The sequence below is a fragment of the Homalodisca vitripennis genome, unplaced genomic scaffold, assembly GCF_021130785.1.
Source record: "Homalodisca vitripennis isolate AUS2020 unplaced genomic scaffold, UT_GWSS_2.1 ScUCBcl_1740;HRSCAF=5740, whole genome shotgun sequence".
In the NCBI taxonomy this organism is placed as follows: Eukaryota; Metazoa; Arthropoda; class Insecta; order Hemiptera; family Cicadellidae; genus Homalodisca; species Homalodisca vitripennis.
In genome coordinates, this window is record NW_025777898.1 from 81,552 (window position 1) to 107,665 (window position 26,114).

General features: G+C 35.9%; 2 protein-coding genes and 1 long non-coding RNA gene across 3 annotated transcripts in view; all 3 read right to left on the reverse strand.

Annotated features, from left to right (window-relative positions):
- The window catches only part of LOC124371653 (molybdenum cofactor biosynthesis protein 1-like), a gene marked incomplete at its 5' end in the record, with an annotated part of 32,244 nt that extends 10,791 nt beyond the window's left edge, over window positions 1-21,453 (reverse strand). Inside the window, 5 exon segments of the mRNA XM_046829992.1 lie at window positions 740-825; window positions 2,321-2,466; window positions 4,130-4,354; window positions 17,779-18,002; window positions 21,289-21,453. Of these exon segments, the coding sequence (XP_046685948.1) occupies window positions 740-825; window positions 2,321-2,466; window positions 4,130-4,354; window positions 17,779-18,002; window positions 21,289-21,453 (846 nt within the window).
- On the reverse strand, window positions 5,064-7,447 carry LOC124371654. The gene is made up of 2 exons (XR_006923262.1): window positions 6,611-7,447; window positions 5,064-5,755 (listed from the first exon to the last, which is right to left on the reverse strand). It is a non-coding gene; the product is annotated as an uncharacterized LOC124371654 (long non-coding RNA).
- LOC124371652 lies at window positions 9,227-14,190 on the reverse strand. The gene is made up of 2 exons (XM_046829991.1): window positions 13,841-14,190; window positions 9,227-12,985 (listed from the first exon to the last, which is right to left on the reverse strand). Exon 2 carries the CDS (start codon window positions 11,648-11,650, stop codon window positions 10,187-10,189), a length of 1,464 nt encoding a protein of 487 aa, XP_046685947.1. The 5' UTR covers window positions 11,651-12,985; window positions 13,841-14,190; the 3' UTR covers window positions 9,227-10,186.
- Window positions 21,454-26,114: the final 4,661 nt, after the last annotated feature.

Below are 26,114 nucleotides of genomic sequence, written 5' to 3' on the forward strand. Positions count from 1 at the left end.
AACAAATTCCTAAATGAACATATTATTTCCGTTTTCTATATGAGTTTGTGTTTAAATATAGTTTCATCTAATACTTTTCAACAACTAATCTGGTCATCAGCAATATTGTATCATATATTTATATAATACCTTAAAGAAAAATATTCAATAAAACGATTTTAAACACAGTGAAAAAATAAATTAAACAATGTTCTTACAATACCTCATAGCGTGGCAACAGACTAAAAATTAACACATTTTCACTTTGAAGTAACTTATTTACAGTGTTGTTAAACAACAAAAAGTATTACAGTGACAATAGCATGTTTTTTAATGCTTGTCCATAATTATAAAAATAAGCAAACTATCAGCATGTATAAATAAAACCACATTTGAACTGACAGAAAAAAAAATGGTTATAGTTCAAAGACCAAAGAGAAATATATATATATATCCAATATATCAATATTTTGTAACCTATTGAATACGATGATACAGTTAAATGACCGAAATTACATAGTACAATAATAAATATTACTGAATATATGAATCGTCGATGTGCGTGATGCTGACACTTACGAACCTTTTAGTACAATAATAAATATTACTGAATATATGAATCGTCAATGTGCGTGATACTGACGCTTATGAACTTTTTACATATTTGTACATGACATCAGAGGTTAACAACTCAAATGATTAATTTATTATTGACTGCTAATCTGAGATTTTATTTGACCTAATAATATTTGTCTGTTACCTGCATGTTGCCTTTTTTTTCGCCTGACAGCTGCACCAATCATATTCAGTAAATCATCTTCACTACAGTTATTACGAAGAGCATCCCTGAAATAAAAGCTGGATTAATACCTATCTTCATACCAAATGTAGTAAGATAGCTATTATTTTGAAAGACCATTGAATGGTTTTCCTAAATTAGATATACAATTAAATATAAACAAGCCTCTTGCTATACAAAAATGTATTGAAAGAGTTTTTTTTACAGTTTTTCTACCTAGTTATTCATTCTGTCCATTTTTTCTACTGGAGATCCAATTTCATAACCCCTTTATTTCATCACAAAACAGTGTGCCAGGAGCCATATCAGTTGCTAACAAACTGTTGTTTCATCTTGTCATTAGTTGTGAAGCACAGCAATCTCCATGTGCAAGTTATATGGTAACTGATCCGGATTGTAGGATGGATGTGACAGGAGTGTTCAATGCGTTGTTGCCAATAACTTTAATTTTTTTAACACACATACCACCAAAACTGCCGAGAGCAATGTTACCACAATCGTGCGTGACCGGCTCGCACTCTTTACTGCAAGACATAGCTGGTAGATATATTATGAATGTAGTAGTATTAGGAATTATGAATCTTTCTCAGCTGCTACACCATTCAAAATAGGTCAAGATCAAAACTAAAGAAATTACGGTTCTTTACAAACTGTTTTAGTACCTAATTAATAAGTATGCTCATTTTAGTAGAACATGAAGAGTTGGTAAATAATAAAAATAGATTTACAATATGTGAGGAGATCTTTCCCAGTGTTTTGCCTTGGCTCTGGGCGGCTTGATCACAAGTGTCATTTGTTTGCAAAAAAGCGTTATCTTCAGCCTCATCACTTTCAGAAGCACGTGACAAATTTCAAGACATACAGCTTTCTACTTACATTACGGAAATACGTTTCAGCTGCTATAACATTCTCATTGATGATTATATATTTGATTAACCCTTGTAAAATGTTATGTCAGTTTTTTCACATCTTGCTGGTCAGACTCAGTAAGCAAGATTGTTCTTTTGCTAGACATGAGATATAGGACATAAGCTATTTATTATATAATTTTATATTACATTTTTTACTGTCAGAATTTATTACTGGAAATACACTCTAGATCAATCAATATTTTTATGGAAAAGATAAAATCACCAGTTAGCTAACAAGTGTGGTAAAAAGTAGGCTATTATATAATTGTGTGAATATATCCATACACTGTTCATAAACAACTTCACTTTTAGTGGATATATCCACAAATAGTTCACTACAAACACAGTAATGTACGGATATATCCGCATCCGTTCCTTGAAGGCCGTATAACTAGGTAATAATTTAATTATCTAAACTAAAATTACAGTACATTGTAAGATGTAAATTTGATATAGGTAATTTTCTGTTAAAATTGCATTATTATTAAAAAAAAACCATAAACTTTTCTACATGTAAAAAAGTTATTAATACATAATTGAGCATAAAGCTTTTCATAATAGTGATTATTAAATGTAACTATATAATTAATACAGAAATAATTTAATTAATGTCAAATTAATCTCAAGTTACCTCAAAGAAATCTCTGTATTCCCAAACAGACAAACTTTGAGACTTCCATCGGCCATGAGTCTGATACGGTTGCAAGTTCCACAGAAGTGGTTACTCATGGATGTAATGAAACCTATCTGTCCTTTATGGCCAGGGACTTTGTAAGCCTGAAAATATATTTTTTTTTTCAAAACTGTAATTATTAAAATACAATTCATTATGTATTAATTTATAATGCTTTATTTTATATTAAAGTACAATAGTCTTTCTAATCTAAAATCTGCTAATCAAAGAATTGTATTAATTTAATTATACTTGTAAGGAAAATTAACAAAATTACTTAAATTTCTAAGAAAAACTATGTATTTTATTATTCACACAAACAGGTACAAACATATTAGAATATTAACTCTGGAACAGCTGGTTAGTGCCATTTTCAGGTTTTTCATACGCTTGAGCTAACAAAAAACTGTATTACTATATAATTTTACACTGTTTTGGTAAAAGGTAAACACTATTTGAATCTATGTTTAAAGGTGAACAAACCAGAATGATATTTTAATATCAAATGATCAATAATTCTTTTTTAATTAAAAAAACTTAAAATATCGGAGAAAATCTTTTGCATTTTGGGAGAAATGACTGGCAGTTCCGGGGTTACAGGTACATACTTTATGTTTAGTTAGTAAAAAGTCATCCATATTGCAAAAGAATTTGTTAGTATCTACATTTATAAAAGAACTTTTTACTTCTTTTATGATGTTTTAAGTATCTATAACTATTATTTTATATAAATATTTGGTATACAGCGAAATATTTTACACTTATCACATGCTTTTTGTGAATTTTAAAAAATACATTTGATTGTATAACACTGCAAAACATGCTTCCGAAGTCCCAATGTTATCTAAGACAGTATTTTGTTTGTTTTAAAACAGCTAATTATTCAGTCCACAAAGTAGCTTAATATTAAATTATTTCTTTATAATTATTATGCTCATCTTTTGTTACTTCTTATATCAAGAGTATAACACTTGCAAATTGTTAGGAGTAAACTAGAAAATCAGTCATAATAATATGAAAGCTGACATGTCAGCCATCATATTAGGACAACAAAACTTTTATTTTCAGTTCCTCGCCTCTGCTTTTATCTTTAATTACTGAGTAACGGTATGATTTAACCAATTTGCATTGTTATGAACTGACTATGATCCACCTATAAAAAATAGAGCTGAAACTGATTGATTACTTACTGTTCTTTACACAGGAAAATATCAATCAGTGTTATATCTGTGTACAATAAGTGTATATCTTGGATTGAAAATTTAGTTATAATAAACTGTAGTTGTCTTAACTGCATGCTTTTACAAACAACTACAGGATTATAAAAACATATTTTTCATAATTTTCATTAATTCAAAAATTTTTTATGAGAAAAAATGCAATAACAGTTTTTGAAATAAGAATTAGATTCCAATTATTTTAGATCAGTGGGATTCAAATGAATTGTATATCACATCTTGCATTGTGGTAGAGCATCATTTTTAGGTTCTTTCACATAAATATGTTTGATATACATTTATTATTTTTCCGTGATTGAAAGAAAAAAAAAAAATATATATATATATATAAAACAAAATTAGAATTTTTACTACAAATAAAATATGTGCTGCCTTGTTTTTGATTGAAAAGAATTTGCTAAACAAGATGTCACAGAACCAGTTGCTCAATCTCATATTGTTGATCTACGACAACACTGCCAGTTTTGTACTTAAGCAGTAGCAATAATTTATAAAATTACACAAAATTAATTCTAAACTAATTGCTTACTTTTGATGTATCATTCGGCTTGTTCGCTAAAGCATGGAAGCCAGGGTATACAGTCTGTATTCTCTCAAGCATTTCTCTAAAAGGTACCATCTTGTTACCATCCCACTTATTACCAGTAAATGGCATGTACTCTATGAAACGCACATCGATTGGTCTATCGGCTGTAAATTGGACAAAATCAAGGATTTCATCATCATTTAATCCTCTCATCACAACAACATTTACCTGGAACACAACAAATTCACGTAAACCCCAGATAGTAAATAGTTGACACTTATTGAGCTACACTGAGGTTACACCTCATAATCCTGAGTATTCTATTATCACTTAGTTAGCTCATAATAAGTTTGAGTGCCTTGTACTTTGAGCTCAGGATGACCACATTTAGTAACACAGCAGTTACACATTTGATGCTATTCATCTCTTGTTACCTCGCCCAGGAAACAATATGGTGGCTAGCTCAGAGATGGGTCGGGGTCGGTGGTCCTAGAGGGTCTAAGCACTTATACTGGAATGGTCTTTAGGGCGCCACCTCATTTGCAAGATACACACACAGGGGGAGAATGAGGAGGAAACTATCCCTGACGCCGGAAGAAGATGAAATGTCCTTAGAGTTAGAGTTAGAGAAATAAAGGAATATTATTCTCGCTCCGCTGTTGGGTCGGGAGGGTAAGGCCGGCTTTTACACAGTATTACTAAGATCAGGTCTAGGTCGACCCCATGGACCCTACTTACTGTATAACTTATAATCAATACTAAAGTTAAACTACCCAGTACACAACTAGTCTCAGCTCTTCATTAACATTGACAGATTATTAATAATATCGGTTGCTTGGATTAAAATGATCGAATGTTAATATCTACAATCTGTGGTGCAAGTCAACACAATTCTGGTAACTGAACGAGCAGAGAGGATTAATCAATGAGGCACCTGTTTCGATAATTTGAGCTTAATTTAATGCCAAGGCAATAGAAAGTAAAAGCCACTCAATAAATACACACAAAAGAAATCACATGCATCAGGGGTTCATGCCCTAATAAACATTCACAATATATATCTATTGTTCCTGCAAAATAAAAGTAAACCTTGCTAAATTAATGAGAACAGTTCGCTCAAGCAAAACAGAGCTATACCCTAATAATGAAGCTATAAATAAATATACTTTTCAAACAAATAGGCTCTAACTATGTTAAATGATAGGATGTACTAGTTTGCTCGAGCAAAATAAATCTAGCCAATACAGAGATAATTAGCGGTGGCCACCGAAAATAATAAATAGGACACATATATCTTAACAGAGAATAAATAGAACAATTATTAATACATGTTTAAAACGACAATATTATAGACTATGGAAACAGCCAATATACTATTCAGCTTAGTTCATATAACTTCACTCTTAAAGTGGCAAATACTGAGTCTGTTTCTGTGTCCCACACAAATGTATAGTGGTCACCGATACGGTCGAAAGTTGTAATTAAGAGTTAGACTTATCGGTTGAAGTCTGATAAGGTCCGTCCTGGGCGATAATGGCGTGTCCAGGTCATCCAGGTGTGGAGACGATGCCGGCCGACCGGGATGCAAGGGAACACGTCACAGCCAAACTTGTGTCGTCGACCAGAACCCTTAAACATTAATTCCTCATTCCTAATTAAACTATACCATTTAAGGATAACAATTAATCCTGAATTCAGTAATAACATAATTTGTTTGCCAGAAATAATGCAGGTACTACATTGGTAAGGCTTTAAAGCACCGTGCCAAGGACACTTAAACGTGAAACAGTAATATATTGAACATTGTGAAACAGGTTTATTTACATAATATAAGTAAAGTTAATAATAAAATTGGCTATTACTAGTAATAAGTGGAATGCCATTCTCAAGCCAATTAATAGTTTCAGCCAATTGAGTAGGCCACAATCACCTTGAAAAGTGAGTGAATTGAATAGTGATTTTAATTTCAAACAAGAATAAATCATATTAAGCTACTGAGTTATCGTACATATCAACGTACACCAAGTAATGGCAGGGTTTTGAGATAAACATATTTTATGACAAGTATCCAAGATTCAATATACATGCAGGGAGACATTCATTTGTAAATAATATGATTGTACGTTATATAAATAGTAGAAACTAGAAATAGCCTGAATAAATAGTAAAATAACTTTTAACAAGTAACAAGTATTGATAGGTTACACATCAAACAAATTGGTTCAGCGTTAATTAATTTGAACAGGACCATTCTTATAGGATAAAAATTACGATTAATAAATATAGTTTACTTGGTAACAATGATTTGAAATCTCTAAATTTGTAATACATAAGATTGAACATAAATTAATTTTCCTATACCAGCCGGCCTTAGTCCTGAATGTAATGAAGTTTGACATCATGTTAATCGGTTGATTGCAAGATAACTCTCGGGATAATTGATTCCTTAGATGTAGCAGAATTTATATATTGCACTGTTCTTACCTCAGAGTCCAAGAAAATCCTCGAAATAATTACAAGACGACGAGAAGACCTGAGGGTGGCAAACGATGATCCTCGAACTTCAACTTTTCTTCACAACGTGGTCCTTGCTCGTTAACTACTGTTACGTACATCACGGCTGATAATAGCGCCATCTAGGTCAAGCTTGGCTACTGGGTCAATCTACGGATTTTTAGATTCGCCGGTAAGTGGAGAGCGGCAATATCTGACCATTTTCGCTAATCATTACCTTACGGTGTCGGACAATTACGGGCGCGCACCGCAACTGATTAATTCTAAACGGGGTGATCAGTCCCGTTTCCGAGTGCAGATAAGGCCTATGATTGCGAAACGTTACAAATACCCCTCTTCCCGAAGAAAATGTCCCACATTTTCTTACTAGGTCTGATAGCTCTTCAAATCCGAGACATGCCAATTTCCAATGCGTTTACCTTGCTGGTCTTCTAAGGCATACACTGTTGGAGATAGCCTTGCAGCCACTACGTAAGGACCAACATACCTTGGTGTTAGCTTGGCAGAGAAAAAGTTTGCCGCATCTGACTGAGCGAAATTTCGCTTCAAGACCAGGTCCCTCACCCTAAATTCCACTGCTCTTCGTCTAAGGTTATACCGATGTGCTCCACGTTGATGGGATTCTTCCAATCTCCTCGATACTACCTGATAAAGTTCCCGCAGACCCTTGAGCTTCTCACAATACTGGTTTGTGTCTTCTACTGCAGGCAAATCCTCGCAGCGAAGAATATCAAATCCATCTCCAGTTGCTGATAGCTCCCTGCCAAAGTTCAGATAGGCTGGCGAAAACCCCGTGGATTCATGAGTAGCCGTTCTTAAAAGCAAATCCTAGTTGAGCCACATGACCGTCCCAATTTCGATGGTTGGTGCCCACATATGATCGGAGCATGTTGCCAATTGTCTGGTTTATCCTTTCGGTGGGGTTGGCCTGTGGGTGTCGACTAGCATTAAAAAGAGCTTTTACCTTGTAATTAGCCATTAGAGTCCTCATGGGATTCCCAATAAACTCGGATCCATTATCGAAAAATACAGTATTTTGGAACACCATATACCATAAAAACATCCTCCTCCAGGTACTTAGCTACCACACTTGAAGTTGCAGTTCTCAATGGTCTCAGGATGGCGTACTTCGTGAAGGTGGTCAATGATTACTAAAAGATACTTAAATCCTTTCAGAGACCGAGGAAACGGTCCCATAAGATCGGCAGCAATCATTTGCCACGGCGCGTTGACTCCTCTTCTCTCGCCCAACATTCCCCCTGGTTTCTTCTTTTCCTGTTTCACTTGTTGGCAGGTCTGACACTTAGAAACGTAACGAGCAACGTCGTACCTCATCTTAGGCCAATTAGTATTTTGTTTGCATTCTACGGAAAGTCTTTAAAATACCCAAATGGCCCGCTGTAGCTTCGTCATGGCACTCTTGCAAAGCGAACTGTCTTACATCCTTAGGCAAGACTAATTTCCATGAAGAATCTTCCTCTTCTTGAAGCTTTTGGTAGTCACTCACAAGTTTCCAAAGCTCTTGGTCCTTCACTCGCCACTGAGGATAAGAACTGGGATCATGTTGAACTTTCCTCAACATACCCCTGTACCACGTATCCTTCACCTCATCGGGTATCTTCAAACTACACAAAACAGCAGGCGGTTGGTCTTCCTGGTTAGAAACAGCTCTGGAAAGGAGGTCGGGAACAACAACATTGTCTTTGCCCTTCCTATGGATTAGTTCAAAGTCGTAGGGCTGTAGCCTTAATGCCCATCTTGCAAGTCGGCCCTGCGGATCCTTTAGGTTATTCAACCACAAGAGGCTATAGTGGTCGGTAATTACCCTGAACTTAGTCCCCTTCGATATACGGTCGAAACCGTTCCACAGCCCAAATTACCGCCAGGCATTCCCTCTCTGTGGTAGAATAATTTTGTTCTTGACGAGAAAGGGTCCTACTAGCATAGGCAACAACTACTTCACCTCGTTCCGACTCCTGGCTAAGGACAGCCCCAATTCCAACGCCAGATGCATCACATGATAAGGTAAATGACTTGGTAAAGTCCGGACAAGAAAGTATTGGTGAAGCTATGAGACAGGAACGTATATCGTCAAAGGCCTCCTGCGCCTCCATCGTCCATTCAAATTTCTTACGCTTCTTCAACATTGCGGTTAGAGGGTACATTCTAGTGGAAAAGTTAGGTATGAACCTGCGATACCAACTAGCAGTACCACAAAATTGTCGGACTTCTTTCTGGTTCTTAGGTACAGCTAGGTCCAATATAGCTTTTATCTTCTCCGGATCACATTGGAGACCTTTCTCGCTGACAACATATCCCAGGTAACGAAGCTGCGGGCGGCAAAACTGACATTTCTCTCTATTTAGGGTTAGCTTGGCTTCCTTAATCCTTCTGAAGATTTCAGAAAGCACCCGTAAGTGTTGTTCAAAGGTAGGCGTAACAGCAATAATGTCATCCAAGTAGACAAATACAAATGGCTCTAGATCTGGTCCAAGGACATTATCCACAAACCTCTGCCAAGTTGCTGGGGCGTTACAGAGCCCAAACGGCATTGTCACGAACTGGTACAACCCTCTTCCAGGGATGGCAAATGCGGTCTTCTCTTTACTGCTCTCATCAAGTGGAATTTGCCAATATGCACTTTTTATATCTAAACTAGACAGGTAACGAGCGTCTCTCAGCCGATCCAATATATTGGTAACCATGGGTAAGGGATATGCATCCTTCTTTGATACCTCATTAACCTTCCGAAAATCTACACAGAATCTTTTTGAACCATCCGGCTTATCCAATAACAATATGGGTGAAGACCAGTCGCTTTTCGACGGTTCCACAACACCAAGCTCTAACATCCTGTCCAACTCGTTATTGACTAACAGTTGGCGGGCTGGTGAAAGAGGGTAATATCTCTGTTTAATTGCCGGAGCCTCTCCAGTGTCGATCACGTGCTTAACTTTATCAGTTCGCCCCAAGGTAGATCGTTCATCGTGGAAATGTTGACTGACAAGTTGATCAAGCTGTATCTTCTCTTCTGTAGTGAGATGTTCAGTGGATTTAATTCCTTCGATAGAGAAACAAAATTCTTGCTTGACTTCTGTTCCAAAATCCCATTTACGATTATGTACGTCAGCTACTATATGCAATCTATCCCAGAAGTCAATTCCCAGAATTAATGTATGAGGCAGAGTAGGCACAACCAATACATTCAGATACTCAGTTCTTCCCATTAAGGTTATTGGCAACGTTACCACACCTTTAACTGTGTGTCTAAAACTGTCAGCCACCTCCATATATTTACCTGAACATTCCCTCAAACGGGCCGGAAACTGTTCTAAAATACTAAGGCCGTCCTTACCTAAAATTGTCTGGGTAGAACCCGAATCTAAAAGAGCTTTAAACTCTTTCCCAAAATTCTTACTTTCATGTAAGGTCGGGTGTCATGCTGAGAGGTTTCCAATATATAGGCCACACAACAATCATCCTGAGATGGGCGACAAGCAGACCCAATACTCCTTAAATATTTTTGTCTTCGGGAGGCAACAAGTTTTACTTGGTGCACTCCCTGATCTTTGAGTTTTTTGACTGGCAAGTTGAACAATTAGCTTTTTTCAAGCCAGGAGTTCCACAGCCATAACAAAATACTTTGCGTGCCCTAGTACATTGCGAGAACCGATGCCCTAGGCTAGAGCAATTCCAACACCTCAATGATGAATCAGATGGTCTCGAAGTATTTGAGGTAATGGTCGCGAGGTGAGATGTCTTCCGCCTATTAGGTGGTGTTCCCCAAGCCAAATCAGGTTCTAGAACTCGTGGATAACGCTGAGGAGGGTGATGCGTCAATGATCTTAAACGACCTAACTCAGCCTTCCTGCCTAGTTCTCTCAGACTTTCCATATCCTTAATATCGAACATGCAGAGCTTCTCCTGTAAGTAAGGGTTTAGGTTCTTCAACACTTGCTGCAACCGTTCACTTTCAGATACTTTAACTGATAGCCTCCCATACAATCCTTCAACAGCGGCCAAGAACAAATCTATAGACTCCTCGGGTCCCTGGACACGATTTCTTATTTCTTGTCCCAGCATGTCATCGTAGTCTGGACTTTGGAATACCAACTTCAGTTCCTTACAAAGCTGTTCCCACGAAGAAACGCGTCCAACAGCCGATCGATACCAGATCAATGCAGTCCCCGTGAACAAATCAACGGCAGAGTCAAACAGTTCCTGGTGAGTGAGACCTCTTGCGCCCCTTAACTCCTCAACTCTCTCCAAGAATGCTCCCACACTTTGTCCAGACTCAATGTCAAATTTCAGACCCCATTTATATACAGGAATTGCTTTTGTCCCAAAATACCTCCTGTTGACTAAGGAAGATTCAACATTCTGAGTGTGACCCGCCGACACAGAAGCTGTTGTAGGCATCTGAGCTACGCTGATACAAGGTTTTGAAGAAACAACATCAGCCTCGCAAAAGGTATAGGGATTCTCCGACACGATTTTCTTCGGCAGCTCTCCGTTACTCCAGTCCACATTCGGCCCTATCTTTGTACTCTGCTCTTCCTCCGATGTCTTCTTATATCCCTGGAGTGACTGCAAAAGGTTCTTAGACTTGGTCAACAAATCGGTTTTACGCCGCTCCATGCCATCATTGGCAGACGCTGCAATCGGTATTCTCTCAATCCTAATGTATAAATGATATAGCCTATCATGAAGTCTCTGGAATTCTCGATCCTTGCCATTACCATCATACTCGTCCACCAAAGAACCTAGATCTCCATACTTTTCTTCGCACTTCTCAAGTTCCTCCTCTGTATCTAATTGGTTAATAATACTTTTATCAACACCTATATTTGTTGAAAAGCACTGAGCAAGCCGCTTCCTCAATTCTCCAGCACTGCCCTTATGATCAACTCCCCTAATCTGGAGCTCATACTCTACTTCATCCTTTCTTAAGTGATAGGCCGTCATGTTGAGTGCAGACACCAAGTTCCAAACATTAACAGAAAAATTCATACACAAATACAGTACAGTTCAAAATACTAACTTCAACAAGAAACCTTGTCCCAAACACATCAATATTTACAGTTTACAAAATTACAGCACAAATTAAATATAAAATAAATTAAAAGCTAGGCCCCACGTTGATGGGCGCCATTTTGTTACCTCGCCCAGGAAACAATATGGTGGCTAGCTCAGAGATGGGTCGGGGTCGGTGGTCCTAGAGGGTCTAGCACTTATACTGGAATGGTCTTTAGGGCGCCACCTCATTTGCAAGATACACACACAGGGGGAGAATGAGGAAACTATCCCTGACGCCGGAAGAAGATGAAATGTCCTTAGAGTTAGAGAAATAAAGGAATATTATTCTCGCTCCGCTGTTGGGTCGGGAGGGTAAGGCCGGCTTTTACACAGTATTACTAAGATCAGGTCTAGGTCGACCCCATGGACCCTACTTACTGTATAACTTATAATCAATACTAAAGTTAAACTACCCAGTACACAACTAGTCTCAGCTCTTCATTAACATTGACAGATTATTAATAATATCGGTTGCTTGGATTAAAATGATCGAATGTTAATATCTACAATCTGTGGTGCAAGTCAACACAATTCTGGTAACTGAACGAGCAGAGAGGATTAATCAATGAGGCACCTGTTTCGATAATTTGAGCTTAATTTAATGCCAAGGCAATAGAAAGTAAAAGCCACTCAATAAATACACACAAAAGAAATCACATGCATCAGGGGTTCATGCCCTAATAAACATTCACAATATATATCTATTGTTCCTGCAAAATAAAAGTAAACCTTGCTAAATTAATGAGAACAGTTCGCTCAAGCAAAACAGAGCTATACCCTAATAATGAAGCTATAAATAAATATACTTTTCAAACAAATAGGCTCTAACTATGTTAAATGATAGGATGTACTAGTTTGCTCGAGCAAAATAAATCTAGCCAATACAGAGATAATTAGCGGTGGCCACCGAAAATAATAAATAGGACACATATATCTTAACAGAGAATAAATAGAACAATTATTAATACATGTTTAAAACGACAATATTATAGACTATGGAAACAGCCAATATACTATTCAGCTTAGTTCATATAACTTCACTCTTAAAGTGGCAAATACTGAGTCTGTTTCTGTGTCCCACACAAATGTATAGTGGTCACCGATACGGTCGAAAGTTGTAATTAAGAGTTAGACTTATCGGTTGAAGTCTGATAAGGTCCGTCCTGGGCGATAATGGCGTGTCCAGGTCATCCAGGTGTGGAGACGATGCCGGCCGACCGGGATGCAAGGGAACACGTCACAGCCAAACTTGTGTCGTCGACCAGAACCCTTAAACATTAATTCCTCATTCCTAATTAAACTATACCATTTAAGGATAACAATTAATCCTGAATTCAGTAATAACATAATTTGTTTGCCAGAAATAATGCAGGTACTACATTGGTAAGGCTTTAAAGCACCGTGCCAAGGACACTTAAACGTGAAACAGTAATATATTGAACATTGTGAAACAGGTTTATTTACATAATATAAGTAAAGTTAATAATAAAATTGGCTATTACTAGTAATAAGTGGAATGCCATTCTCAAGCCAATTAATAGTTTCAGCCAATTGAGTAGGCCACAATCACCTTGAAAAGTGAGTGAATTGAATAGTGATTTTAATTTCAAACAAGAATAAATCATATTAAGCTACTGAGTTATCGTACATATCAACGTACACCAAGTAATGGCAGGGTTTTGAGATAAACATATTTTATGACAAGTATCCAAGATTCAATATACATGCAGGGAGACATTCATTTGTAAATAATATGATTGTACGTTATATAAATAGTAGAAACTAGAAATAGCCTGAATAAATAGTAAAATAACTTTTAACAAGTAACAAGTATTGATAGGTTACACATCAAACAAATTGGTTCAGCGTTAATTAATTTGAACAGGACCATTCTTATAGGATAAAAATTACGATTAATAAATATAGTTTACTTGGTAACAATGATTTGAAATCTCTAAATTTGTAATACATAAGATTGAACATAAATTAATTTTCCTATACCAGCCGGCCTTAGTCCTGAATGTAATGAAGTTTGACATCATGTTAATCGGTTGATTGCAAGATAACTCTCGGGATAATTGATTCCTTAGATGTAGCAGAATTTATATATTGCACTGTTCTTACCTCAGAGTCCAAGAAAATCCTCGAAATAATTACAAGACGACGAGAAGACCTGAGGGTGGCAAACGATGATCCTCGAACTTCAACTTTTCTTCACAACGTGGTCCTTGCTCGTTAACTACTGTTACGTACATCACGGCTGATAATAGCGCCATCTAGGTCAAGCTTGGCTACTGGGTCAATCTACGGATTTTTAGATTCGCCGGTAAGTGGAGAGCGGCAATATCTGACCATTTTCGCTAATCATTACCTTACGGTGTCGGACAATTACGGGCGCGCACCGCAACTGATTAATTCTAAACGGGGTGATCAGTCCCGTTTCCGAGTGCAGATAAGGCCTATGATTGCGAAACGTTACACTCTTTACAATACGTAAGTCCTTCTGATAGGTGGGACCAGTAAAATCTCTTTCAAATAAAAACAATTATATCTACACACAAAAACTCCATTTTTGAGTTATACCTTGAATGCTGAAAATGTAATCTCAAACAAAGACACACCAGTAGTTTTATGTTGTGTTTGTAGATGCTACTATTTAGATATTTCAATAACAAAATTCAATTTGATAAGGTAATTTTCTAGCATATTAGATTAATAGTTACCTATTAAATATATCATTATAAATACAAATAATAAAAAAAAATTATTACATATTACACAATTTTACAACATTCAAGGTATGTTCAAAAACTGACAGAAATTTTCATCTAAAAAAATATTTATTTATTTGTTTACATTAATGTCACCTTCAAAACAGTCCCCATTAGACATTATACACTTGTGTCAACAACATTTCTCAAAAAATCTTTGGGATAGCCTTTAGTTCTTTCAGTGATGCACTTTTAATTTCATCTATGTTTGTAAAATGACGGCCCTTTAAAGGTTCGCTTTATTTTTGGAAATCAAAAACACAGAGCCATGTTTGGAGAATATAAAGACTGGGTTATCTGGTATTGTTACATTATTTTTTTTTGCAAAACATTCATTAACATGCAATGAAGTGTGAGAAAGTACATTGTCATGGTGCAAAAGCCATGCGTGAATTGTTTTGCCACAATTTTAGGTGTTTTTTTTTTTTTAGATTGCTTATCGCAAATAGTGTTGAACTTGCAGGTAGTACTCCTTATTGAACGTTTAACCTTGTGACAAGAATTCATGATTCACCATTATTTTTAAAATAAAAGAACACAGTGAGCATAACCTTCACGTTCAACTGCACTTGTTGAACTTTTTTCGGTCTTGATGATCCAGAATGCCTCCACTGGGATGATTGAGCTTTAGTTTCAACATCATATCCTTAACCCATGTTTCGTCACCATTTATTACACGTTTCAGTAATTCTGCATCGTCAGTGACTTTATTTAATGACTTCTGAGCAATATCCATTTGCCACTGTTTTGTTCAAATTTCAACCATTTAGGAACCCATTTTGCTGCCAAACATTTTATAATCATAACATCTGAAAAATTTCTTGGCATGAGCCTACATCATCAGCGACTTCTATGATCTTAATACGGCGATCGTTCATAACCCTTCTTCCACTTTTTCCACGTTTTCATCAGTTGTTGATGTGCTTGGACGTCTGGTTTTTTGAGCGTTCATCTCTTCAAACGTGTCTTGATGGTTGTCTTTGAAACGTTAATTTCGTTCATAAACCCTTGTTTTACTCACAGGACACTCACAATAGGCCTTTGTTAACAATTACCACATTTTGTTACACTTTATTTAATTTTTCACACAAAATGTTATACGTATTCTTTGATGAATTTTTTGAACAAATGAAAATCGCTGAGTTTCTCCATCTCTTTCTTCTTCAACAAACTAATAATTCAAATCAAAATCTATGTGCTCACAATGAGCCAATGGCTCTGTTAATACCCCTTTTCTTCCAATAATACTTCTCTTAAAAATAATTGGTAAACAACTAATCACCATCATCATAAAATATATAATTTATAATAATTAGTAAACTTATATCATAGGTAACTTATAACAAGTAAACTTATATCTAGTAAACTTATAACAAGTAAACTTGTTAAGATTTAAACAAAAGATGAAAAAAGAGACTAGAGGTAGATGTTTAGTCCACTGACAAGAAGGAGTGGAATATAGTGAATAGTTATAATTTCAAATAGAGTAACCAAAGGACACTTTAATTTCCCCTCATTTAATCACTCATGAAAATTATTAAACAGACTCTGTGATACAAATTGTGCAATCTAAACTAATAAAACTAAAATGAATTATTGATATACCGACAGCCATTCATCAGTTGCTTACAGTGATGAAAGACACCCATCTAGTTGCTGTCACTTGTTTATAATAATAACTGTACAATCTTTACAATGCATATTAAGATATATATATATATATATATATATATATATATATATATATATATTTAAGCTGTAATTCACAACCTTACTTACTTTCACACCTACATATTACTTTCACTCCAAACACATTCATACGTTCTTACATCAGTGTTGGGAAGTTATGCTTTAATTATGTGGGAAAATTTAGTTTTTCCAGCGACTTTTCATAAATTTTCGATCAGATTAGAATGCCTTGGTGGTCATAAAAACTGCAGATTTCAGATTTTTTTACATCTTCAGGAAGATGGTTGATTAACTTGACACAAACTTGAGCAGGAAGGCGTTCAAATGTGAATTCTATGTCACTGCAACCGATAACTGTCTCTACCCCTAGTTTTTTACCGATGAGTGTTCCTTCCCTAACTTATCTCGCACTTAAATATGCAATAAATAACAACCTCAAGTATTTAGAAGAAGGGTAAAGTCAATTATCTAAGCTCAATGAAAGGATCTCAGCACAACTCCATTACTTTCAAACGCACAAGAATTCTCACCACTTTCTTCTGTAGCCTAAATATGCAATAAATAACAACCTCAAGTATTTAGAAGAAGGGTAAAGTCAATTATCTAAGCTCAATGAAAGGATCTCAGCACAACTCCATTACTTTCAAACGCACAAGAATTCTCACCACTTTCTTCTGTAGCCTAAATATGCAATAAATAACAACCTCAAGTATTTAGAAGAAGGGTAAAGTCAATTATCTAAGCTCAATGAAAGGATCTCAGCACAACTCCATTACTTTCAAACGCACAATAATTCTCACCACTTTCTTCTGTAGCCTAAATATGCAATAAATAACAACCTCAAGTATTTAGAAGAAGGGTAAAGTCAATTATCTAAGCTCAATGAAAGGATCTCAGCACAACTCCATTACTTTCAAACGCACAATAATTCTCACCACTTTCTTCTGTAGCCTAAATCAAATTGTATGTGGCACAAACACCCAAAGTTATGTAGAATGTATGAGATCATAATATGCTATTTTTAGCACTTCTTGCGAACATAATTGTGAAAGACTACGCAAGTCATATATATTTGAAGTAACCTTAAAGCAGACATGGTTAATGTGAGTTTCACAGGTTAAACCTAGATCAAGGTGAAACCTCCAAAGGAACTTTACAGAATCAAATTCCTCAAAAATACCATCATCTATTCTAGCTGCGTAATGAACTGTCAATAAGCTTTGTCTGTTTGTATTATAATGTTATTATTCACGATTAGTAGTTTATTATTGTTTGCTTATGTTTACATATTTCTTCATAAGTATACTTTTTATTTAACAAGAAAAAAATTTTAAACATAGACTTAGTAGGTAATATTTTAATGCTGTCATAAGTATGCTATGCCAAAAATGCAGCGAATGAGGAATGATGTAGACCAGTTAATGTGCTCAGTAAATGTAGTAATGATGTGCCCAGGCAATTAAATAGTGCATTGAAGAGTGAACAAAGATGAAAAATTAAGAAATATCCATTTTGTCCTAAAATACTCTTTGTTACATGCACATTTGTCCTTAATATTTTTTTAACTTCATATTTTACTAGCAAGACAAAAATAAAACTTACTTTAGGTGTATATCCAAGCTGTACAGCAAGATCGATTCCTGCAATCACTCTTTGCCAGCCTTTTCTTCTAGTTATTTGTTCAAATCTCTCTGGTTTCAATGTATCTAAGCTGATATTTAACAAATTTACACCAGCTTTCTGTAACTCTACCAACTGGCGAGTCAGCATCAGTCCATTAGTTGTTATTGCTATAGTATCCAGTTTTTTGAGCTTGTGTAAACTTTCTAAAACGAGAAATTCAATATAGAAAAATTATGTAAATATGACTAATAAGATAATATCTACATATCGTTAAGACAAGCTGCATGATCAGTTTAAATCTTTAAGAATTAATACAAGCCATCAAAATGGTTCAAGTTTATTACAAACAAAAAAAACAAAAAATTTGATCACCAATTTATCATAACTACTCTGATAGTCCATGTCTACAATTTTTATTAAAGATAAAGCAAATTTCCTTTGCAGGTTTTGCTCCTAATAAAGATAGTGAAGAATTGTTATTTTGAAATTATATTTTACAACTTGTACTACATATGACAACCATGAAGGCAGTGTAATTATTACTTCATATTTGTTTGTATTCAAGTTGATAAACACTGTACATTGAAAGAAACATCGCAAAACTTTGCTATTATTGTACATTGTAAAAAAGTGTAATAATGTTGAAACTGACATAATGTCAGTTTCAATTATCTATAATATAACTTTATATTGAGAGTATTAACGGTTTTAAATAATTGATCAAATTTATTTCAAATGTGTTATGATGTACTTTAAATAGCTATTAATGATCTATAACCATTTATCTCTTTTCAAAAATGTCAGTTCCTTGTTCTCATTAATCTTAAAAAACATTGAATTCCTCTCTCATTTTGTTTAGGAGGGAGAGAGTGAACGAAACACATTTCTTAAATCCTAACATGAGTATTTTCATTTTTTAATAAACATCTATAAAATTTATTGTATATGTACACTCTTTTTAATTATGTTAAGGTTTATGGAAAGAATAGTATTTTTAATTTAATAGCTTGAATAGCATACATTGAGATAAGAACATGTTTATAACTAGTATATTATAGAACAATTCAGAACAAAGTATTTTACATGTGAAATTTAACATATTTTCAAAACATCAGTATTTGATTGGTTCCAGCTACCTTTTATGTACCTCTGTAATAACATGGTGCACAAGCAATTTTGCTTTATGTAGTGAACGTACCATCAATGTAAACTATATCCATGTGAACAGTGGGCTCTTCTCCAGACAGCCGCAGTTTAATAATATGACGCACAAAGAGTTCAGCTAACTGTACTGTACTGTACGTACAAACAATGTGAACTATATCCCTGTGAACAGTGGGCTCTCCTCCAGACAGCCACAGTTTTAATAATATGACACACAAAGAGTTCAGCTAACTGTACTGTACGTACAAACAATGTGTACTATATCCCTGTGAACAGTGGGCTCTCCTCTAGACAGCCGCAGTTTAATAATATGACGCACAAAGAGTTCAGCTAACTGTACTGTACGTACAAACAATGTGAACTATATCCCTGTGAACAGTGGGCTCTCCTCCAGACAGCCGCAGTTTAATAATATGACGCACAAAGAGTTCTGCTAACTGTACTGTACTGTACGTACAAACAATGTAAACTATATCCCTGTGAACAGTGGGCTCTCCTCCAGACAGCCACAGTTTAATAATATGACACACAAAGAGTTCAGCTAACTGTACTGTACGTACAAACAATGTGAACTATATCCCTGTAAACAGTGGGCTCTCCTCCAGACAGCTACAGTTTAATAATATCACGCACAAAGAGTTCAGTGTATTGTACTGTACGTACCAACAATGTGAACTATATCCCTGTGAACAGTGGGCTCTCCTCCAGACAGCCACAGTTTAATAATATGACACACAAAGAGTTCAGCTAACTGTACTGTACGTACAAACAATGTGTACTATATCCCTGTGAACAGTGGGCTCTCCTCTAGACAGCCGCAGTTTAATAATATGACGCACAAAGAGTTCAGCTAAACTGTACTGTACGTACAAACAATGTGAACTATATCCCTGTGAACAGTGGGCTCTCCTCCAGACAGCCGCAGTTTAATAATATGACGCACAAAGAGTTCAGCTAAGTGTACTGTACTGTACGTACAAACAATGTGAACTATATCCCTGTGAACAGTGGGCTCTCCTCCAGACAGCCACAGTTTAATAATATGACACACAAAGAGTTCAGCTAACTGTACTGTACGTACAAACAATGTGTACTATATCCCTGTGAACAGTGGGCTCTCCTCTAGACAGCCGCAGTTTAATAATATGACGCACAAAGAGTTCAGCTAACTGTACTGTACGTACAAACAATGTGAAACTATATCCCTGTGAACAGTGGGCTCTCCTCCAGACAGCCGCAGTTTAATAATATGACGAACAAAGAGTTCAGCTAACTGTACTGTACGTACAAACAATGTGAACTATACCCCTGTGAACAGTGGGGCTCTCCTCCAGACAGCCGCAGTTTAATAATATGACGCACAAAGAGTTCAGCTAACTGTACTGTACGTACAAACAATGTGAACTATATCCCTGTGAACAGTGGGCTCTCCTCCAGACAGCCACAGTTTAATAAATATGACACACAAAGAGTTCAGCTAACTGTACTGTACGTACAAACAATGTGAACTATATCCCTGTAAACAGTGGGCTCTCCTCCAGACAGCTGCAGTTTAATAATATCACGCACAAAGAGTTCAGTGTATTGTACTGTACGTACCAACAATGTGAACTATATCCCTGTGAACAGTGGGCTCTCCTCCAGACAGCCACAGTTTAATAATATGACACACAAAGAGTTCAGCTAACTGTACTGTACGTACATACAATGTGTACTATATCCCTGTGAACAGTGGGCTCTCCTCTAGACAGCCGCAGTTTAATAATATGACGCACAAAGAGTTCAGCTAACTGTACTGTACGTACAAACAATGTGAACTATATCCCTGTGAACAGTGGGCTCTCCTCTAGACAGCCGCAGTTTAATAATATGACGCACAAAGAGTTCAGCTAACTGTACTGTTCGTACAAACAATGTGAACTATACCCTGTGAACAGTGGGCTCTCCTCCAGACAGCCGCAGTTTAATAATATGACGCACAAAGAGTTCAGCTAACTGTACTGTACGTACAAACAATGTGAACTATATCCCTGTGAACAGTGGGCTCTCCTCCAGACAGCCACAGTTTAATAATATGACACACAAAGAGTTCAGTTTATTGTACTGTACGTACCAACAATGTGAAACTATATCCCTGTGAACAGTGGGCTCTCCTCCAGTCAGCCGCAGTTTAATAATATGATGCACAAAGAGTTCAGCTAACTGTACTGTACGTACAAACATTGTGAGCTATACCCCTGTAAAACAGTGTGCTCTCCTCCAGACAGCTGCAGTTTAATAATATCACGCACAAAGAGTTCAGTGTATTGTACTGTACGTACCAACCAATGTGAACTATATCCCTGTGAACAGTGGGCTCTCCTCCAGTCAGCCGCACTTTGTTAACACCCTGACGCACAAAGAGTTCAGCTAACTGCAGTATTTCTTTGGTTGTTAACAAATTATTTTTTGGAGTCAGCTGAACGCCATCTGCTGGCATACAATACTTGCCTGCAAAACAATATAATTTTTACTTGTTATACAACATTTATTTATATATTTATACTACTTCATACCAGCATTCTTTTTTTAGACTTACACTATTTTGTTTGTCTTTTTCAAGAAAGAGTCAATATATATAATCTTCTAATTTAATTTTTAATACATTTTTTTAATCCTTACATGAAGCTCTAAAACAGCAAAACACTACTACAGGATGAAAAGACCGCCAGTTGTAGGCTTAATAAACATAATGGAATATATTTTTTTTAAATAGAGAATATGATAAACAAAGCGAAGACAAGTCAAACAAATTTTATTTGGAAAAGTTGTTATTAAAAACTGATCAAGTTCTCATACAGCTGGACAGACAGACTTGTTATGTACCAGAAAGGACCAAGTCCCTGGACCTAGGGCCAAGGGATAAGTATTTTGTAACCTATGCATGATGGCTTGAGTTCAGCTCTTCTGTCTAACTGGAAACAATAGACAAAACCTCCAACCTGTTCCTTACTTACATTGCGTTTCCAATGCCCCTTATTCCCTTCCACCTTCTTAATTTCATATGCGAGATGTATATGTAGTTAACACCTTCACTACTGATCTATACTGAGTGTTCTTGTCTTGTGTCTGGAGGTTACTAATGTGTCTGCCTCAGTCAACATGTTAAACTACTGTACAATAACTGTCCAGCTATAATACACGTTTAACACTTCCACTGCTGATCTATACTGAGTGTTCTTGTCTTGTGTCTGGAGGTTACTAATGTGTCTGCCTCAGTCAACATGTTAAACAACTGTACAATAACTGTCCAGCTATAATACACGTTTTAAACACTTCCACTGATCTATACTGAGAGTGCAGAGGCCAATAGTAAATGGCAGAAAACAAGATGGCAGCAAAAAAGGAAGGAACAGGAGTGGGCCTTTTTTTATTATTGGTACATGCTACATGAACTTCTTAAAAACATACTATGACTCCGCATTCTGGAATGCAGACCTATTGTGATCTGTATTTTGTAGTTTTATATTTAAAAATTGTAAGCTGTCCTCAAAAACAAGGAGTTATGGAACAGGAGCAAAATGTGATAGGAACAATAAAGTGCAGTTTTACATCCAATACATATGTACTGAGTATGGATTTTATGTATGCAGCCTTTAATAAATGAATATAAAATCTCTGAACTTATGATTTCACTGTATATCTTTACATGAGAAAAATGTAATTTTTAAACTTAAAAAATTTAAAAAAATGAATATTCAAAATGAAAGTTTTACATACATTACATAGTACTGACAAAATTAAACTTGCTTTTTATTAACATCTAAAAACCTATTACTATCTTCTACATAGTATATAAATAAGTGATTTAACCTCTTAATGCCCACTACATGATGCAGTATATAAAAAAAATTATTTTATGCTAAAAGTTACTTTAAATGGTACTTAGATGAACCTGTAAATTTTTTTCAGATTTTTAAATTTTACTATTTAAAACCAAATTTTGGGTAAGTGCCAAATCTGGCACATTGGGCAATAGAGAAAATAGTGCACTTTAGAGAAAGTAAAACAGGACATAAGAAAAACTAATAGTATATTGCTTCATAATTACAGTATATTTAGAATTATAAGTAAAAACACATTACTACACAGTATAAGGAGCACCTTACAAGTGGAAATCCACAAAACAGTTCTTTCCTTTGTTTAGGCAGAGGTGAACTTTACACTTTTCACACATAATGGATGATTTCTGCTTGCAGAAGGGATGCTTGCATCTCTGCCTATCTTCGACAACAGATGGCCAATGTCCAACTCCATCTTTTCTAACATCTGGTATAGGGATATTGACACATGGACCTCTTCTTCTTTTTCTTTGAAAATTCGTTCTCTACCCTGTCTGTTGATGGCCTTCCTCTTTTTATTGGGTCAGCTCCTAAGTTACAAAGAGTACTCGGCCACCTCACACCGGAAAGCTAGCAAATCCATTACTCCCTGCTTAGCAATTCCATTATGTTGACAGTCTCGTCTGAAGAGAAGCCATCCATTGACAATACTTATGTCAACAAAGTGGAAGAAAAACCTCAAATAAAAACTTCCGAGATCTTAGATTAATTCGGTAGTAGCTGATAAGTCCATCTCAGAAGGTCCACTCCCCCCATGAACTTATTGTATGTTGTAACGATTTTAGGGCAAGTGACATCAAATCTGCTCACGACCTTTAGAGTCAAAGCGTTGCACAGTGTTGATAGGGCAAGCAGACTCAAAAGTTGACGCAAGAGACACCCCTCGATTGTCTAACCATTTTACAGCCCTAATTTTTTAACCCCATCAATTGTTGCCTCTTTTTCCTCATAAGACCCACGGCCTTTCTTTTTCATTTCTTGGTCAGATGAAAACAACAAGCCTGGAAATCGTCCTAGTCGAATGGTCCCGAGGGATTGGAAAACCAATATTTGCTAGAGTCACTAAGAGAGCTGGTGATTGAGTACCAGTTATCAAAATAGATTAAGGAATTTGTTTTCATTACGAGGCAAGTGTTCAACCAGTCGTAAAACAACATTTGAAACTAGCTCCAATGTCAGGTAGGGAAGTAGCAGGTAGTATGCGACCAGTGTAGATCTCAAAATTGTGAATCAGACCCTTGCTGTCACAAAGTACAAACAGTTTGTATCCCCACTTGTGGGGTTTCATCGGGTTGTACTGTTTTAGTAAAGATGTGCCTTTGAAGGGCACAATCTGTTCATCAACACAGAGCATTTGTTCCTCAATAGGAATGTTTTTGAATTTGTTTTGAAGAGCATCAACTAGTGGGCGGATTTTAAATAGCCTATCTTTGTTTGGATCATTCTGTAATGGCATGTGATCATTGTTATTGAAGTGCAAGTTGGCCTTCAGTTCCTCCCATCTGTTACGTGACATAACATGTGCAACCTTTTCTACTCGTGTATTTCCATTCCAATACATCCTACTCCTAGGTAGACCATAAATGCTCATGTAGATGCAAATGCCTATAAACATGCTCTACTTCCTTCTCTCGACGGGTATTTCAAGGGTTTCTTATTCGGGATTTTTTTTGAGACAACTATACAAGTTTGATCTGAGTAGCATCAAAGTTAAAAGGTCATTGTCAAAAAAATCCTTTGAAAGTAGTCAACTGGGAGACTGAAGTTACATGTTCGTTACTTAATTCTAGCCTATTGGCGGAGAGAAGGTTTCTCACTGTTATCTGGATTTCACTTTCATTCCAAGCAGGTGCTGGTTTTTTTTGGAATCTTCTTTTTTTGTGGCTGTAGGACGCTTGAAGGTGGATGTTTCTCTTCGTTCTTCATCTGTGGACCTCACTGGAGCTCGCTGCATTTGTTCACTTGAAAACAAAACAAACTCGCTTGTTGCCTTGCTTTTTTTTTCAAAACCACAATAAAATAGTATGTATTTTCCACCACTAAAATAAATAAACATATTGATGGGTTCTTTACTAGTATATAACAGCACCCGCTTGAAAACAATTTTCTATACAGCCTAGTGGTAACATAATCTGAATTATTTCCTAACCGTGTGCATTTAAAAAATGGTGCTGTTCATAACAAAGAAAAAAGGACCATATGTAAAAATCAAACAGAACATAGGCCTATTTAGGTATTTGCGAATTAATAAATTTAGCATTAGTAAGTATTGAGCCTAACTAAGTTAATTATGGAATTAATGGTATAAATAAACTTACCAAAATAAGGCTAACTTGTTCTTTTTGTCACGGCCATGGGGGGTGTAATCTGGATCCCTCATCTGAGTCATCCACCAAACTGTTCTTCACTGTCATCGGGGGGGTTGTTTAAAAGCGAAGTTTGGTGTTGGTTATGTCTTTCTTAGTCGGACAATGTTGACATCTGACAAAAAAAATAAAACATTGTTGTACAAAAAGCTTGTAGGTTGGGACTTTAATGCCCAATGTGCCATTTTTTGGGACGAAGCTGAAAAACTGCAGTTTTACAGTTGTGCCTCAATGTGACAAATTTTGGCACAAACCTAAAAAGCATCATAAAACGATAAACACTAGACATATTTTATGAACTAAAAACTACTGTAACACACTTTTCAGTTACACTATGTAAACTAGACCATATTTTATAAAAAGTGGTACTTACTTTTTTTTTGCTGCTAAATACACGGTATGAAGACATTAGAGTGTTATTGAATGAGAGAATTGGTGTTTACTGTGTATGGTAGATCTGCTCACTGGCTGTAGTTCACATAACTGCCACCAGGCAACAGCACCAGTACAGTAAATTATTGAAAATAAGTTTCCATATCTGTTCACAATGGGCATTTAAGGTTGTAATTTTCATTCTGACACTATACTTACATGCATAAAATGGGGTTATGTGACAAAATTGGCACAGTGGGCGTTAAGAGGTTTAAAAAAGTGCTCTTTCAAACCCTAATAATAACACATGCCACTTAATAAAACCAAAACACTAACTATTGTAAACTGAACTAAAGAATACATGGTCACAAATAGGTCTGCACTGACCCAACCAACTCACTGAAAACTGTACTTAGTAATGGGAACTGAAAATAACATTTTGAAGAATCATAGTAAGTTTGGTAGACATTACATGTTTTTTTAATTCATTGATTGTTGGAAAAAATTTAAATATTTTTTGCTTATTTTTGGA